Genomic DNA, 19,205 nt, shown 5'->3' with positions numbered 1-19,205 from the left:
AAGCCCATAAAGTAAAAAATGTGTGTTGCAGATACAGGTTTTTTCTTGGCTTTCCTTTTCTGTTAATCATCTTGTGAACTCTCAGATTTATCTTACGACCCCTTGCAGATTCCTACGCCAATAGGTTAGGTTATATTGATATAGAACGATGATGGAAGCTTTTCCTTATTTCATTACTGAATATGAGACTATTGCCCTGCGATTGTTGTGTTTAAGCTGTTTCAATTATTATGGTAGAGAAAGGTAAGCAGCGGATTTGCGGTGGAGATGTCTTTGCTACACGTGTTTCTAAAAGCGAGAGGATTACTGAATCTTTGCTTGTGAGTATTGTAATAAGGCTGAGTTCATAGAATCCTAACCTACCCTTTAAAAGTGACGAGCATGTTGTCACTCACATCTCTGCTCCTGTCCTCTGTAAAGCTCTTTGCGACAATCCTGTTTGTCGGAGGCTTGACAAACAGTTAACTTGAGTTGACTTAATCAGTTTGCCGATGATCTAATGCCCCTCCCCTTTGACCCACTAATGGTAGCTCATGAAGGGTATTTAGATAGAGATATGAGTTGATGAAGACAGACGTTTGTTTGCCAAGGAGTGTAGGCTCTCCTCAACCATCGATTTAGCCCAGAGATCAATATGTCAGCTTGGTTTTCATCCATGCATCTCTCACCAATCATCAACAGTAGCTTACACCAAGGGGTAATAATCAATTTTAATAGTATTTTTAGCTTTAGCTAGTTTATTGATTACAACACATACTGTAGGTCTAAGCAAGCGCTAGTTTGTACACACGTCACAGGCTGAAAGAAAATCAATATTACCTATCTGAGTCTGTTGATCTACTCAGTTTTTGAGGTCCCATAATCTGTTTGCTTTACTCTAACCTTATGTATATTTTATGAGGTTACAGAGACCATTCAGTAACTGAAAAGAGTCAGAGATTATCCTCAAGAGAGACACCAAATCCCTGCTCAGTCATTTTAACCACTTGGGACTGGAATCACTTGGAGAAAGCCGAACGCCTTAAAATGTAAAATTGTAGATCATAAGTGTTAAGAATCAAGATATAGTCCACTGGGAAAACATATGCTTCAAACAATATACAGCACTGTCAACACATTAGCTTCTGCCAGTGATCCCAAATGTCTGTTTATATTTGCTCTTCATTTAGCATGACATGATGGGACATGACATAATACATACACACGGAAATTGATGATATCATAACATAAAGAGGGGGTTGTTATTATTAAAAAGATAACTTTAACAAGACACTTTCTAGATTTTTTTAAACTAGTTGATGGAAACGCACCTGATTCGCATTTTGCTTTTGCGACATTTCAAAAGTTCAAAATTAGACAGACTAGAATAAGGACTGATCTAAAGCATTAGTGCTTAGGGTTTTCCAGGAAGCCAAACAGGGAACTGAGCCTCTCAACCCGTAAATGTTAGTAAAAAGAGGTTGCCACTAAACCTCAAAGGGATTTGAACCCCTAACCTATAAGTGCCATGCTGTATCTATTGACCTGATCAGTGAAACGTGCCAGTGATTGTCTGTTGACTATTCGCAGGATGCAGACATTATGGATCATACACAATTTGTACTTGCTCTCCCCCTTCTCATTTCCATCCTTTTCTCTTCTGCACTGCGGAGAGCTGCATTTGCTGCATAATCGCCCACTGAGTATCTCCCGATTTTCTAGCCTGTTTCTTTTTTTTCCGCGCGCTTTTTAATTTGTCTGCACTCCACCAGCATGCAGTTTAATCATCACCTACCTGGACAGGTTGAACGAACAGTGCTGACAAGTCTGAGTCGTCTGGGTTTCTCATTCCAAATTGAAGTAATGCCATTCAGAAAGTCAAAAAAACACGACATCTTTTCTTACAAAAAGGATTGATGGCACGAAATTAAACATAAATGATGGTACTTTTCAAAAGATAAAAGTATCTTTAATTTGTGGCTGACAAAATGATAACCACTCTGACATTGGATGATGAACTTCAAAGTGCTCATATTATGCTTTTTGGCTTTTTCCCTTTCCTTTGTTGCGTTATATTTTTTTTGTGAACGTTATAGGTTTACAAAGTGAAAAAGCCCAAAGTCCATCCCAAAGGGACTTACCATCTTCCACAGAAAACACCAAACAGCTCTATTGTAGTCCAGCCTTTAAGTCCGTGACAAATGTGTGTCACTTTGTAACACACGTTATAATGCTCGCCTAGCTACTAGCGTGGCATGCCCTCATACTCTGCTTCTGACTGGCTAGTAGTCCTTACCTAGCTATGGCTCATGTGCGACTCCCAAAAAAGATGGAACAGAAGTGAGATGCCTCACTCTGTAGCTAAAACAGAGAGTTCAACACACAGGGTGAAAAGAGGAGCTGCAGCAATGTGCAGTATAACAAATATATGGAGTTTTTTGAAAATGAAACCATGTAAACCTATTCTGACATAACCTCTGAACCTGAAAATGAGCATAATATGAGCACTTTAAGTAATGACTTCCACGTAATGACTTTACTGTAATTTAGAGTAGAAATCCCCTTCTGTTTGCTGCAACATAGAAGGTGTTTAGTGACAGTCTACCACACTCTTTTGTAGTTATTACTATTCAAACCAGTCATGGTTCCAGCCTCTTACTCTCAACTTCATGAAAAATGGGATTGATACTTGGTGATTGATTCAGCATGAAATTCTGGGGCTGCTTTGTCTCAAGAACTATACAGTATTTGCTCTTTCCTGTCTCATACATAGACCTCTAATGGCTGGTTTGAAGCGTTTTTGATTTGAATATTTGAGGCATTTTGCATTGACCTCATGACTGCCCTCAGTGACTTACAGCAGGTGAGCTGGTGAAAAGGAAGTGCCTTGCTTAAGGGCTCTTGGACAAGTCACACAGCTGTAATAATAATCATATGAAATACAAAAACAGTTAAAACATTTTCTATACTTTGATCCTGTATTTCATGTTTAAATACAAAATCTTGCATTCAAATTTATAAACAAAATAATAATGTATGGTCTGTTTACACAGGAGGGATGGAAGAGGTGATGGCGTGGTGCACTTTGCTGGCGCATCTCTGCGTGTTTACATGCATTTATTTTTCTTCCTGCACGTGGGTGTGCATATTGTTTACGTAGCCGCCTTTGTACTCCCTAGGTATGATCATTACTGTACATTTATTGGTGTGTGTGTGTGTGTGCATGTGGGTGTGCGTGTGTGTGCGTGTGTGTGTCAGAATGGACAACACGGATTCAGCCAACTTACAACCTACAGGCCTAGCTAGTCTGCTCTCCTGTCAACTTATACACAGATATGACACAGTTACAAGCACGGACAGAATCAAATTTAACATTAGACATAAAGGATACACACAACACACACTGAGAATCACAGAGGAATGTGCAAGTATGCAGTAGTGCATATACTCACAGTGCAATGCATATGTGGTTGAATGTTTTTTTTGAGTATGTACAGTATGCAATCTGTGTGTGTGTGTGTGTGTGTGTGTGTGTGTGTGTGTGTGTGTGTGTGTGTGTGTGTGTGTGTGTGCGCGTCACTGTGTATACACCAGCCAGCAGCCCTTCTTTCTTCTGACGCCCTGCTCTATCTTCGGAGCAGAAGCACCGCGCTCGCTGTCTTGCTGGCTGACGTTGCTGGCAGGAGTCCTGGGGACCGACGGGGGGAAACAATCCCAACAAAGTGGCATGAATTAATGCGACTAATTAACACCACGTTAATTATTTGTAAATTGCATGTTTGGGTACACGTTACTTGAGAGGCATATGCTGCTTGTCATGTTCGCCCAAACAAGTGCCAGCTAATCTGTATCTCTGGAGTGCCCCACGTCTGAAGATGGGCCAATCAGCATGGTGCAGGAAAAACAAATAATAAAGAAGAAGAAGAAAAAGAGAGTTAGAGTGAGAGAGGGCGAGAGAAGCAGTGTGAGGTGAAGAGGAAGGGAAAACTAATAGGATCGCCAACAAATACATTTCATCTCGTCTGGACTCGATGCAAGTTTTTTGTCGTTCTGCAATTTTGTCTGAAGTTTGTTTGGCTTGGTCGCTGTTGATGAGTGTGTAATCTGACTGCCTATTAAAAGATAAATGATAGTGTCTTCAACATGGGGCTACAACATGGGGCTGAGGAGGCGCCTTTTTTTGGCAGCGTGGTTAATGATTGTGTTGACGATGTCCTTCATGTCACTGTGGAGTTCTCCTTTAGTCCACACTTAGTACATCTTCTATGTTGACTTCATTTGTGGTAATGCTTTTATTTGGAATTTACTTTTTTTTTTTTTTTCTCTTACTGGTTATGTGGCTGTGTGCTTTTTGTTTTGTATGTGTTTTGGATGGAAATGCCTTTACCCACTGAAACTAACACTGCAGTGATTACATGATTATTCACGTGGTTGGTCAACAGAAAATCCTTCAGCAACAATTTTTTAATTTGTCATTTAAGTGATAAATTTAACATTAAGCAATTATTTTCATCACATAGATTAATCTGACGAGAAGTGAAACATGCCCATCAATAGATCTGAAAGCCTAAGATGACATCTTCAAAAGACTTGTTTGGTCCAATCAACAGAACATATCAATGGTTTGATCACTGTTACAGTCAAATGTCTTTTTAAAATTGCCCTTGAGCAAGACAATGAGGCCTGCCGTATAGCAACTCAGCTACATAAAGCGTTTGCCATCAATGTAAATACTGAGTGAGGGAGCCCAAAACATATTTGAAGAGAAACACAAGACTACGGTGCTTGAAATAATCCCAAACTTTCATGGCTGCCATTACATGCTTATCTATCACTCTGCTACTCCAGGCTACGCACGCTAGGTTTTATTAGGACAGTTTTGGTTGAGAAGACACAACCAAAACTCCTGCATGAGACGGGCAAGAAGCAGATCTGCGTATCACCTGAGCATCCCCCCCTCCTTCCCACTGTCTCCCTCTCCTTCTCCCTCCTGCTGTCTCACCCTCTTTTGCTGTCTCTCTCTCTCCTATTACCCCTCAGTGAGTCTTCTCTCCCTCATTGACAAGCCCTTATTTTTTCATCTTCCCTCCTAGTTTTCTTCTCCCTCTCTTTCATCCCTCGCTCATTTTTTCGATCCCAATCCCTTTACACCCCCCCCCCCCCCCCCCCACACACACACACACTACCCCTCCCTTCCTCCCCCTCGTCTCCTCAGAGCTCCTGCGCATTAGCAGTCAGCTCCACTCCTAGACGTACTTTGTTTTTCAACCGTGGTGGAGACTGAGCGAGGGAGGGAGCGAGATACAGGAGAGAGAGAGAGAGAGAGAGAGAGAGAGAGAGAGAGAGAGAGAGAGAGAGCATCATTTTCACAGTCATCCACGCCGATTGGACCCTCTAGCTCACCCTCCCTCCGTCCTCTTCCCTCAGCCACCGCTCACGATGCCAAACATTTTATGTGTTATTTAGTCATGCCTGACTTTATCGAATTTGAAAAACATGCCAGTCACGGGTACACCCTCCCCCCCTTGTCTCCCCACTCCACATCCCCCACACCCCTCACCCAACCGCCAACATCATCGATTGAGACTCTACCATCCAGGTCTGACCTCAAGAGCCTCTCGAGCCACTGTCTTTGGGGACATTTCACTTCTAAATGAAGTTTTATTCCCAGGCTTCACTACCCCCCCCCCTTTCCTCCTCCTCTGCACAAACACACCTTCTCCTGACCACCCACCCTGGGGGAAGGGGAGAGAGAGCATAATTCTAGCCAACAGAGTGTTGACTCTAAAATGGATTATTTCTGCTTGAAATCAGAGGCCATGTGCTGCTGGATAATATGGATGTCCCAATTTTTCTCTCCGGCAGTGTTCTAATGATGGAGATTTGACGGGCAGCAAAATGTAGAGGAGCAGAGAGACTTGTTCCAGTAGGCCAGGAACGAGAGGCTAAAGGAAATCCCAACATGCCTGCTTCATAATCCCAAAGTCAGGATTTATGGTTGTTTTGTTTTTGCTGTTATTTAATTGTCTGGCATAGCTCAGCGGGTAGACCGGGTCACTAACGCTTAGAGGGATTAACGGGTGGATTTCAAGTTGAACCAATGATGCAAAAAAGAAAACAAAACAAAGAAAAAAGGTATCGTTTAACGCAGAAAACGTAGAAACGTAACGTAGAAAAAAAAAGTATCCATATGACATTCATTGACACCTCCTGTTTTAAATGTGTATATTTGAACTGATTATATAAAAATTATATATAATAGAGATGCACTTATTACAACTTTCTAGGCCAATTCTGATTTCCAATTTTCATTGAGTTAGGCCAGCTGATACCGATTTTAGCCGATTCCGATTCCATTATTTCTAACCACTTTACAGCACACACAAATATAAATTATATAAATATAAAATCTTTTTTTTAATAGAACATTTTGCACGGAACGTAGAATTTATCTGTTCAAAAAATGAACGTAGAACATTTTTTGAACAGATAATAGAACACTATAAAATAGAACTATATAAATTACTCCTGGTGTGGGACATTCACACACCAAAATGAACCATTTCCTTTTTTTCACATCCAATATCCAACAAAAAAAATGTGATTTTGGTTTTTGGTGTTGTTTCCTTGCAGGTGTTGCATATTGTAAACTTGTTATCTTCTGCACACACGCTGATGAATTTCTAAACAGCTGACATGTTGCAGGTTAATTCACGAGGTTCCCTACATGTGCGAGAATAGCGCGAGTGGGTATGGGCGACACACGGCGGAGAAGTTGAGAGAAAGGAAAAAGAGAGACCGGCCAATTCCGGTCACCGGCCGGTCTATCGGTGCATCTCTAATATAATTATATAAAAATTGATATTGTTACAGTAATTTTTTTCATACAAGACATAGTGAGCCTGGAATAGCTGAGGTTTAGGCTTGGTCTCTTTTTTCCCCAATATCAAATTTGTATTTGTAGTAGTCATTTGTCCAAATTAGCCAAGCTACTCCACAGTTTTTCCATATACCTCCTGGTAACTGCAAACTGCTCACATGGGTACCGCTGGTTGGGAATCACTGATTTAGGGAATGTTCAGACCGACATTAGCCCTGGGTAAAAAAAATGCAGCCCCCTCATTCATTTTAATGAGGCCATTCCGATGACGCAGCGGGGTGCCAATGCAGAAGCAACAACAGCACATTTCTGGTAGATAACTCTGTAACGTGAAGACCTTAGTTCTACCTCGCCATCGTTGCAACAAAAAGAATAAAGCAGTGGCCGCTATGATAACTCTCCAGATTTTTTAAATCCTGTGCCAGTGTGTTATAAACAGCTGTGCAGTGTTTTGGCATCTGCTAAACTCACACTCATGTCTTACTCAAACTGGACCTGCTGGATCGTATTTTATTGTCTCACTGGTACCATCCCACCTGTCCCCACAAATGCAGACCCCTACATACAGCAGGGCTGTTGTACGAATGTCCACTTAAACTACTTTGGGATCAGTGTAGCTCATTATACATTGGTGTACTGCAAATATTATTAGTGTTTTGCTGAGGTGTCTTGTTAATCCCATTAGAGATGGGCAACACCATGGCACAACATTTAATTCGAAAATATTCAAAAGAAAACTCATATGGGATCTGAATATTTAGAAGTGGGGACATCAAAAGTTTGCAGCCGGTGGTACAAATATCAGTGTAGGACCAAACAGTCGCTGGTTCAGATCCCCTGTGCGTTTAAGTGAATGAGAAGCTGTTCAGTAACTACGGGCCCTGCCCTTGAGCAAGTCAAGTTGCTCAAGTGGAACTCCCCAGTGATGTTTGGATGAAGCCTGTGGTTGCAGTGCAGATCTCAGGCATGTATGTGTGCAGCTGTGTGAAGCAGAGCAGTGCTGAAAATGAGTATCTGTGTTCAGCAGAAAACTTATAGCTTGAAAAATAAAGTCTAGAAAAAGAGGCTTTTGAAGGAGGAATGTGCTGCCAAGATGTGGTGTTGGAGATTGTATGGGCCGTTCTGCAGATTGGGTCTGCACAGCTGTTCAACAAGTAACATAAACTGCAATATTGAGCTCTGCAGTTAGCAGTTTTTGTCCCAAGCAAAAGCTGTTTGATTCACCTGCTCTCTGTCGTTGCTGTGCTGAATCCATGATCTACATATTAAGTTGTGCATTGCTTTATATTCTTGGTAAATCCTGTGCATTAACATCTTATTTCTCACTTTCGCCTCACATATTGTTTTCAAGCACTAAAATAGTTTGTTTTTAGCAAAAATGCCATAAAATCTAGTTGTTCCTGCTTCTTAAATGTGAATATTTGCTTCTTCTTTTTTTAAATCTTCTATAATAGCACATTTAACATTTATTTGGTTTTGGACTGTTGGTTGGACAAAACAAGACATTTTGAAATGTCACCTTGAAAACCGTCAAGGGATTTTTCACCATTTTCTTCAATAATAAAAATGATCAATAAAATAATCTTCAAAATAATTGAAAAGTAATCATTAGATTTTTTTAAGTGACAAAGTAATATATATTTTTAGAAAAAAAATATCTTTGGGGGTTTTCAAAAGGAGATTGTGGTTTAATGGTACTGTAGTTAATATCACAGCTGTTTAGCTAAAGCATCTCAAGTTGATTTTCATGCAATATCATACAACTCTGATGATAGAAGGAGCTCTAATATATAAAGAATTGGACTCCCTGCACTCTGGTCTGGTGGATAGAAGACAGCTACAGGTTCTTAATGGGATTTCATTGACGCTGCCGAGGTAGAGGAGCTCTGAGACAAAAGAACCCCGAAGCTGTAAAGCTGAAGTTTAGGCCCAATACTGTTGCTGTTAAAGAAACCATTTTGTCCAAGATGGTTTCAAAACCCTTGATGCGGAAGCTCCTCTGTGAAATTTCATTTTTATTTAAGCCAAGTTAACTAGGCTTAACAAGATACAGTATGCTGTTGATATTGTCATTATCGAAAGTTGAAAGCTTTGATATAAAGGCATTTTAGGACATGATTTTGTACTATAAAATACATCCAAGTATTTAGGAATCTGTGTCTTTCATGCCATCACAGTGCATCCATAATGTATTGGGAAATGTAAACCTCTCTCTGTATCATCTATTCTTCTCCTTGAAGCCAGCCAACACAGAGGAGATGGAAACCAGACGAAGCCTGAGGGCTGTAAAACACTGAAGACGCTTTCTCCCTCCCTGACTCCTCCTCCAGTTTTCATCATCTTTAGGCTTCTGCAAAAAGTTTGCACTGCAGAAGTTGTCCGTCTTAATAAATCAGTATAATATTAAACTAAGTCATGGAATCATATCATTCTGAAAATATGTGAAAATACTTTCTTGTGCAGTCTCACCCATGTGAGAATTATTCAAAAAGAGTTATATGAACTGTCATATCTTGAACAAAGTGGATGGAGAGGCCTAAATTCATGATATTGTCAGTTGTTTCGAGAAAAGCTTTAATCTTCAGATGGGTTGGAAAAAGTAAAATTTACCTCACTGCACTGGAAAATTAATTTGACTCTTGGGTTAGGGGGAAAATCAGACTCAATCTAAGAATAAAGGATTTAGATATTATCTTGGATGGTGAACAGGTGTCCTGAAGGCGGCCTAGTGTTCGATTCAGGCATCCAATAGTACTGTAAATCTATAATGTGCCTGTTGCATCAAGAATCTTGATTCATAAATTGACCACAATCAGCAGGACGGCTGCAGCTCAATAGCATATATTTAGCAATGAGTTCATTCAGATTTATCATGATTTCTGCAGCACTGCTGACAATATTGTAAATGATTTGTGTGGGTTAATTGTTATGCACTTATTGTTTAGTCCCATTTGAAGGCTTTTCAGCTGTTAATGAGCCTGGGTAAGGGAGGAATATGAATGAACGCATGCTGTAAAAAACTGACATTGGCAGTAGTACAAGCAACCAGCTGTTAATGAGTACAGAGGTTAAAATCAAATCAATAGACAGCAGACTTAACACCCTTCCCTGTGTCCCTTAAAGGATTTTGTATGATAAAAAGGGGTCAGATTGGAAGAGCAGAACATCTTTGCTCTCAAATATTTAATCAATTTCATTCAAATGGACATCTGATCAGTCTCTGCCTCCAAGGAGCTTTTGACAGCCAATAAAATATTTATCTTTATTAATGAATCTACAGCAGATGTCCTTATCAAGCAGTTACTTTGATATTAAGATTTTCTTAGCCAAACAAATATATACTATATTTTTTTTATTTTTAGGGTTGTGCTCTCTTTAATCTTTAATTGTATTACCTTAATTTGAATTTAATATTTTTGTTTATATGTCCAGTGCGATATTTATTGTATGATATCTGTTATCTTTGTCATATTATCATTTCATAAAACTGTAACATAGCTTCTGCAATATTACCATTAAAAACATAATGATTATTATTATTATAGGTAGTAACAGTTGTAGTATTAGTAATTGTGATAATGGTAACTTGCAATTCTTTATTTGATCAGACAGTTCCGGATAAACCATAAATTATTATTATTATTATTATTATTATTATTATTATTATTAAAGTTCTTGTATGCTTGTGTTTAGAACAACATTCAATATTTGAGAAATGGCTCGAATGAAAATTGGCTTTTTAAAATAAGGGTTTTGTAGAAAGACATGTTCAAATTCCTCAAGATTTTCTTTATCTCCCTATCTGTCTGTCTAACACATTATATCTCGTTTGTTGAATCCGTCCACAAACCAAAAAGTAAAAACAATAGTTAGTGGTTTGAGAGCTTAAGAAGTTTCTCCCGGTTTACTGTATTTATGCTAAGCTAAGCTAATCGCCTCCTGGCTCTAGCCAAATACTTAACGCACAGACATGGGTCTGGCATCAATCTTCTAAACTCCCAGTAAGAAAGTACATTTTTCAAAATGTCGAACTACTCTATTAAGGTGTGGGAAAATAAAGTATTGTTTTGGTATTTGCACCAGAGTTGGAAGAATTTCAAACAAAACCCAGCTCACAGATCATAATAGTAGCAGCAGTAGCCTGCAGTTATAGCAGTATATAATAGCAGTATTTACAGTAGTTTCAGTGGTAGCCTTAACATTGGATAATGACTATTAGTAGTGATAATAGGCCTAATACTAGTAGTGGCATCATTAAAGTCTATTAGTGATTAGTGTTAATATGGCAGTATGTAATCCCCCTCCTTTGCTTATCTAAGCCCACTGTCGTCTCTCTAGATCATTTCCCGTTTGCCGTCCTTCTATATTAAGCATCTCTGCCCTCTCTTTTGTCTCCTCGCAGCGATTGGCCGGACATTGATCCCCCGCTATTTCAGCACGGTGTTCGAGGGAGGGGTCACCGAGCTCCACTACATCCTCAAACACTCCAAGGAGTCCTTCCACAACTCATGCATCACCCTGGACTGTGATCAGTGCACCATGGTCACCCAGCACGGGAAGCCAATGTTTACAAAGGTAACACCTGACCCCGAAGCTTCTCCCAGCATGAATAATTGATCACACGCTATGATAATGGACCAGGCAAAGTGTTTAACTGGTTAAAGATCAAATCCATTACACCCTTTGATTCTTTTGTCCTCCCTGTTTCATTTCATCCCAGTGTTTTTAAGTCACACCTGTTGGCCTCACTGTCAAAATATTTCTTTCTTTTTTTTATATGCTTCGTCAATCACAAAATGATGAATTATCTGTATACATTTGAATTTCAACATTTGAAATGTTTATCGCTGATTTCTGAAGGACAATGTTGATAACTTTAAAGAGCAGTAGTGAAAAAAGTATTTTAGTTCTTCTACTTATGTAAAAGTAGCAATACTACACATTAAAACTACTCTGATACAAGTGAAAAGTCCTTCATTCAAAATCATACTTAAGTACAAAAGTATTACATCCAAATATACTTACAGTACCAAAAGTCAAAGTGCTCATTAATTTATGAATGATGTATACTATAATATTGGATTATAATTAAGTAATGCATTAATGTGTTCACTTTAATGTTGCAGCTGGTAAAGGTGGAGCTCATTTGAATTCCTTTATATAGTGCTGGGTAGCTTAACCTATAATTATATATCATCATTTATTAATTGATTTATACACAAGTGTTTTCAGTTATTGTGGCTGATTATACCTCTGCTCAGGTTGAAGGTCGGCCAGAGCTTTGATGGGAATTTATTAGGTCACACATCCAAATCTTCATCTACCAATAAGATGCCCTATTAGGAGCAACAAAGTAACAGGAGACTCCGAAAGATGTGACTCAATCACAGTTAATACACTCCTACACAGTCCTGGTAAGAGGTCTAATCAGCCAGATTCATTGAAAACATCTGTGTCTGTGTTTAGAGCCTTTAATAATCTAAATATGCAAAGTAACGAGTAACTGAAGTTATCAAATAAATGAAGTTGACTAAAAGTACAATTTAGTGGAGTAGAGGTATATAGTAGCATGAAATCGAAATACTCACGCAAAGTACCTTAACAAAATAGTACAATACAGTACTTGAGTAAATTTACTTATTTACATACTACATCTGTTGAAGAGTTACTTAACATGAAATACACCTTTTAAGTAAATAAATGATATGTACTTTATTATACTACCAATTCTGTCCGCATTCTGTCGTGTTTGTTACAACAGAAAATCATTATCTCTTTTCAGAGAGCATCTCTCTTTTCAGCATTTTTTGAATTTGTAAACGGCGTGTGTAAGTTGCTCTTTGGAGGAGTAAAAACATTAGTAAAATATCTACAAATTAGGAAAATTTGTCAAGTCTGCCTTAAGAACAGTGTTTTAAGAACATTAAAATTGTTATTGACAGCTGTGATCTTTCCTCCAGTTCATACAGGCCACTAAAAGAGATCCCTTTTTAATGAGCTTCCATTTAAAGTGGAAAGGGACAAAATCGACAGTCACTTTTAGAACAATTAGAAGCGCGCTATTGGAGTGATGAGTACAGCAAGCCTACGGGCACCGGACTTGTTTTAGGACATACTTGAGAATTTGTAAACCACAACAATCATATTGACTGTTACTGCATGTTGAATTCTAGCATTAAAATATGTCAGCTGAAAAATGCACCCTTTCTGTATTTTCCTATGGCCAAATATCTACAATAACCAGAGTTTAGAATTAATTCAGGGAAATGTCACACACAGTTATATTTACCCTCTTTACTTATCAGCATTTTGGCCTTCTCCCAGACCCCAAAAACCCACTGGCATTTCTCATGTTAAAGATGTCGACAGATTCTTAAGCCCTCAGGTACTCCAAAGGCAAAAGCTAAGAGGACTTAAATAAGATATTTGAAGAGTATGGTTTAGTTTGCAGTATAAGTGAAGCACAGACAGAAGCTGGGGAAACACAAATTGCTCAGGTGAGATAATCCAAACCTGACACCGAGGTCTTCTGAAAGCACTAAAGCTGAGCTCATCTGCTTTTGTCTTTGGGGAAAGAATCCCCCTGTGAGCCAGAGTGAATATCTGCTTCACCACAGTTTGATCCAGATGGCTAGCTGACTCTTAGTGTTCTTCTGCTGACTGTCTAAATGAATCTGAGACCAGATACCTTGTCAGCGCCGAGCAGCCGAGCTAAAGGGATTCCATGTTCCCTGTACCATGAACCCTGAGCTGCAGCACCAGACCGGATTGTTCTGACATTAAACAGCTATACGCCCTCTTGTTTTCAGGACTTGACAGTATGCACTCACTCTTGTCTGTGTGTGTGTGTGTGTGTGTGTGTGTGTGTGTGTGTGTGTAGTGTGTAGTGTGCAGAGTCTGAAATTAACTTTTTGGCTGACCTGCCAAGGGCTGTGAGACTCCAAAGTGAATTAAAAAAGCATCACTGCAAAAGAATCTCCATTTAAGCAAGTAATTTTGTCCGTTATTAAGAACTTAAATCTTATTTTATGAAAAGAAATATGATTATTTTACTAGTTTCCAATATAAATTAACTTAACTTTTACATATATATAACTATTGACACTAAGGCACTGATTGGCCTTTTCTGGTCTTGTTTTTAAACGTTAAATCTCTTTTTGAACAAAATCTTTATAACAGGGAAATGAAATCTGGATTAAATTGAGCTGCTTTCACTTTCTGATAGATTTTTTCTTCTTCTTAAGAGTTTTAGGCTGAATTTGAACTGGTAATGAGTGGTTTACACTACACTACAGTATTAGATTTTTGAGGCCGATTTAAAAAAACAAAAAAAAGCTTAAAAAGTCTGATGATGACATGTTGACCAATGTTCTTTTTTTCACATAAATGTTCCCCGTAACCTAACACAGTTTCTTTCGAAGTATTCTGTACAAGTATTATGTGTAAGTATGCTGTTTCTAAGTATACTCAAAAATATATTTAGCATATATTTATTACAATATTTTCTTCCTTATCAGTAGACACACTGATACCGATATGTAATGAGCCAGTATCGGCTTATGTGTTGGCCTGGCCAATTTATCGGTGGGATATTCTACTTTACACTTACTCTTGTGCAACGACATTTATAAAAATACACATTACATACACAAATGCTTTGTAAAAGAGCTGAGCCTTTTTATGTCAAACTACATAATCATTTTCTATTAATTAGTGTAAGTATTTCTGATTTAATTTTCCCTGTGATATGATTTTGGCTTGATATTTGTCTCGATGAACAGGGTCTGCATAAAGATCTTGAAGATTTATAAATAACTTTATAAAGAAAAATATGTTCATTTTTCGTGTAAATGTACACCGTACCAGTATCACTCTACCTGTTTTGAAGCGAAACATCCATACAATCATCAAACAATCAAACATATGCTGTAATACTTCACATTTTGATATGAATTCTGAAGAAAAAAATATTTACACGTGAAAAACGTTTGACAGTAGCGTAGTGCAGGACCATTATTTAGCATACCAAAGTAAAATCTTACCATCATGTCAGATAAGACAGGTGTATACCTAAGTTCCAGAGTGTGTGTGAGTGTATGTTGGTGTATATTTACATGCATGACTGCCCAAATGTGGGTTTGTGTCGAGGGGGTTCATGAGGTTGTGGCATTTTTTCTGTACATTTGGAGGGGGAGCTGATTTTGTATTCATGTTGTGTATGGGTATCGAGTGAATGGATGTTTGTGCAAGGGGGGGGCGCGCCTCTTTGTCTTATCATATCAATAAATGGTTATGAAACATCCCCAATAACACACACAGGAAATGTCTTTTTGTGTTGCTGTTGTTTGGTTTTTGTAAACAAGGCTCCCCAAAAGGAACAAAAAAAACAACATAATATATTACAAGTGTCCGATATTAACCATACAGAACAGAAACAGAACGGCCCAGGCCCGGTCAACAAAAAGCTATATTTGATGCTCGCAGCGCTGCTCTCTTTTCATCTTCACCTAAATTGGATGAGAAGAATTAATTCATTAGAAAAAAAGCAAAAAGAATTCCAATAACTGAGCGTGTTCTCGCTGAGCTCCCAGGAGCAGCAGCGAGCCTGCAGCTCTGGAGGCCCGAATCTCAATCAGCTCTGCCTCGCCTCGCTTTCCTCAACCACCACCGCCCCCCCTCCTCATCCCCCCCCCATCCTCCCCCCATCCTCCTCCTCCACCCTCCACCCACCACCCCCACCCCCCCATCCTCTCTCTCATCCCCCTGCCTGACTCGCTCGCTTACTCTCCTCTAGCTCTCTTTACTCCACCGCTCCCTCTCATCCCACCCCCCCTTCTTTTTCTTCTCAACCCCCCCACCTGCACCCTGAACATACACACATGCACACACACACTCGCATCCTTCATCCCTAGAGAAATCATCCCTAGCTCCCAACTCGCTCTCTTGCTCTCCCTCCTCTCTCTCTCTCTCTCTCTCTCTCTCTCTCTCTCTCTCTCTCTCTCTCTCTGCCGGTATCTGTCTTTATTTGCTCGCCCCCTCTATCTCTCTTTTCACATTGAGATTTGGTTTTATTGGCATTGCCATATTTAAAGAATACCTCTGGTTTATTACAATTAGAGTATTTATTTTTGTAGTTGTAGGCATCATTCATGTCAATAATAACACTGTAGTCACCGATGCGATCTGGGATGCTAAAAATACATCATACAGGGAAAGAAACACCAGCCGGCGGACGATTGTACTTTGGTTTATTTGACATTACGAGAAGAAGGCCATCAAATCCCACCCAACGACTTAAAGGTCAAGGTTAAAACCAAAAAAGTTTAAATAAAAACTAACTGCCATTGTAATCTTTGGTGTAAACATAGCAGGAGTCCAGGTGACGGGCCAATATCAAACTACCAACAATACCAACAGTTAATACCTATACGGGTAATATTCATTCAAGAGGAATGGTACCCAAACATCATCAGTACTGCCATTCTTGTACACACTTTTCCTGTACAATGAGGCATTATTACTTTGTGCTAACTTTTGTTTTTAAGCCTAATTAAATAAGGTGGTTTACATACATGGTTAGTTTCAAAACCGGGTACTATATATATATGGATATATATATATATCCATATAGATTTTTGTATCAGCATCTTTCCATCACTTGCTTCGTGCATCTGGAATGCCCATGTTCTAGAAAGCTTTTAGCATTGGCAACCATCAAGCTGTCATGTCACCAATCTGAGATACAGCATAACCACGTATTAAACAAGGTTTTTGATATGTTGTTTTATTTGTTTATTTCTTATTTGTGTTTACCAGAAGTGTGCTCATAAGTTTCTCATAAATAAGTCATTCAGCATGAAAAAGCATAAAAAAATGACTACCCGACTAATCAAATCTTAGTAGACTAAAACGACAATTAGTCATCTAATTGACTAAGAGGGGTCAGCCCTACTAAACTGTGACCTTGTTTGCAGTTTGTCTAATCTTCTTCGCTTGTGTTTCTCATACAGTCTGACTTTATTGTAGTGATATCACCGTGTTTCCGAAACTATGAAAATAGGCTCACAGTTATCAACCAGAATTATCCTTAAAGCACAAAGCTGTATGTTTATGTTTTTCTCTAAAAAATATAACAAAAAGGTGTACTACAATGAGAGAAAAACAAATCATTGAATACAAATCAAAGGAATTTATAGATTAAGTTATTAGCTATTAAGATATTAGATCAAGTTTAGAAGCTAACTTAATGGTCGAAAATGGATGGAGTAAAGGAGCTCAGCACAGGCTCATGTGTTGTGCTCTCTCGCTTCCTGTCATTGTTCCCCTGACAGGATGCTGCAGACTAACGAATGGGCGGAGTTAGCAGGGTGCTAAGAGTGGGTGGTGCTTCCCGGGTGCTGGTGGACAATGTGTGCGGGTTTCGCAGGGCAGCGAGGTGTTGACAAGGTGACACGGGGTGCCAATTTGACCAAAAGCCCCAAACCTCCCAGCAGCCTCCTGCATCACAGCACCTCTATTCACTACCCAGCAGGCTTTGCTTGGCCCTGGCCAGCGTGTGTTAACTTGGAGGGCACGGCCCTTGTTACCGGTGCCCAGTTGGGGGTTTCTTCATGCTGGGAGGCGAGCAAAGAGCAAAAGGCGAGTTCGTGACACGGCGATCTCAGCTCAAGTGAATTTAATTCCCTGAGTGGAGAAATTGACTAGTGGAAGTGTTATCAACTGTGTGTGCTTTTCTGAGCTTTGCTGTGATTGCAGTTTTTTCAGGCATGTTAATATTGTCACTATACCATACTTTTTTTATAATTGTAGATACTAAATTAGGTTAACGTTGCAGTAATCTACCTTTACATTTTGTACTATAACTGATAATTTCCCCTTGCAGGATTAATAAAGTATGTCTTCTTCTTCTTCTTCTTCTTCTTCTTCTTCTTCTTCTTCTTCTTCTTCTTCTTCTACTACTTTTAAAAAAACTAGTCAATCGTATTTTGTAAGGTACGTAAATATCATAGAAGCAATAGAATCAATTCTGTACCTTAACATGACGGTGAAGGTTATTAATTTGATTATGAGATCTACAGCATTATGAATTTCTCTGCTGAACCTAAATAGGATCATAGTTAAATACGATGGGCTCAACTATAGCAAGAGGCTGCTGACATTCCTTTTAATACTGGAAACTCCAATTATATACTATTCATACGTTTGAAATAAATTCTGCTGTACACAATTACACCATATGTATTTTATTGATTTAAACGTTCATTTGAGCTGTAAAACTAAGTTCACAGTTGTAAGTTGATTGTCATGTTGAGGGAAAGTATTCATTAAAGTCTTGCAGCCAGACCGTCATAATGCATTTGCTTTAACTCAGCTAAGGCCGCAACTAATGATAACTTTCATCATCGATTAATTGATCAATTGTTCTATATTGGTCTATACAATGTCAGAAAATAGTAAAAACACAGGTTCCCAGACCCCAAGTGGACATATTCAAATTGCTTGTTTTGTCCGACCAGCATTCCAAAACCCAAAGGAAATAGGGTAACTATCATAAAAATCTAAGAAAACACGTAAATATTCATATGTTAGAAGCTGAAACCAATGGGTTTTCCTTAATGAACATCTTTCTGGTTACATTTCTGGTGAAAATCTGCTGACTAATTAATTAATTGGCTAATCTAGCTCTAAACTCAACATAGCGGCAGTAACACACTTGGATTATAATAAATAATAAATGGACCGTAAATAACAATTTATGCTATGATCTTAAACTTTATACTTGCTGATATTCAAGGTGGTGTTGAGGTGCAGTATTATTCAGCTTGTCGCTATAATTGAGCATATTTAGTCAACTTTGATCCTATTTATATTCACCAGAAGCAGACATTAGTGCTCATAATAATCGATTTAATGACATTCAGCTCCTCTGTTGTTAAATGATTGTCATGTTTAGGTACAGTATTGAATAGTGTCTCAGCAGCAGGACACTGTTATTCTTTTGTCGCTCTTTTGAGCCAGAGATCCCCTGATCTCCGCCCCGTTGTGTGGAAGATTTATGACCCTGCTCTTAAATCAATGGGGACTCTCTGTGAGGGGCTGTACCATTTAATGGGCCACTTTTAATTCAATGGGATTTTCCTTCTTTTAGTTTTCATAAGGGAACATTATTTAGCTAAAAAAAAAAAGAAAAAGAAAAACGCCATTATGAGAAATATTAGATTTTAACTAATTCTCTCTCAGTATGGAGAAATAAATAGCTTTGTATGATTGAATCTACACTGGATTTTGTGGAAAAGGGCTGCCTTGGTTCCATTTGTGGTTAATATATCCCTACACCAGTGCCACT

General features: G+C 38.8%; 1 protein-coding gene across 6 annotated transcripts in view; it reads left to right on the top strand.

Moving 5' to 3' along the window:
- Positions 1–19,205, top strand: part of ldb2a (LIM domain binding 2a) — a 92,847-nt gene that overhangs the window by 50,039 nt on the left and 23,603 nt on the right. For all 6 annotated transcript variants that reach the window (XM_028590089.1, XM_028590088.1, XM_028590084.1 and 3 more), the window contains exon 3: positions 11,262–11,434. In XM_028590089.1, coding sequence (XP_028445890.1) covers positions 11,262–11,434 — 173 coding nt within the window. The remainder of the gene's footprint in view (positions 1–11,261; positions 11,435–19,205) is intronic.

The sequence above is a fragment of the Perca flavescens genome, chromosome 10 (genome assembly GCF_004354835.1).
Source record: "Perca flavescens isolate YP-PL-M2 chromosome 10, PFLA_1.0, whole genome shotgun sequence".
Classification (NCBI taxonomy): Eukaryota; Metazoa; Chordata; class Actinopteri; order Perciformes; family Percidae; genus Perca; species Perca flavescens.
This window is presented reverse-complemented; position numbering and strand designations above follow the sequence as displayed.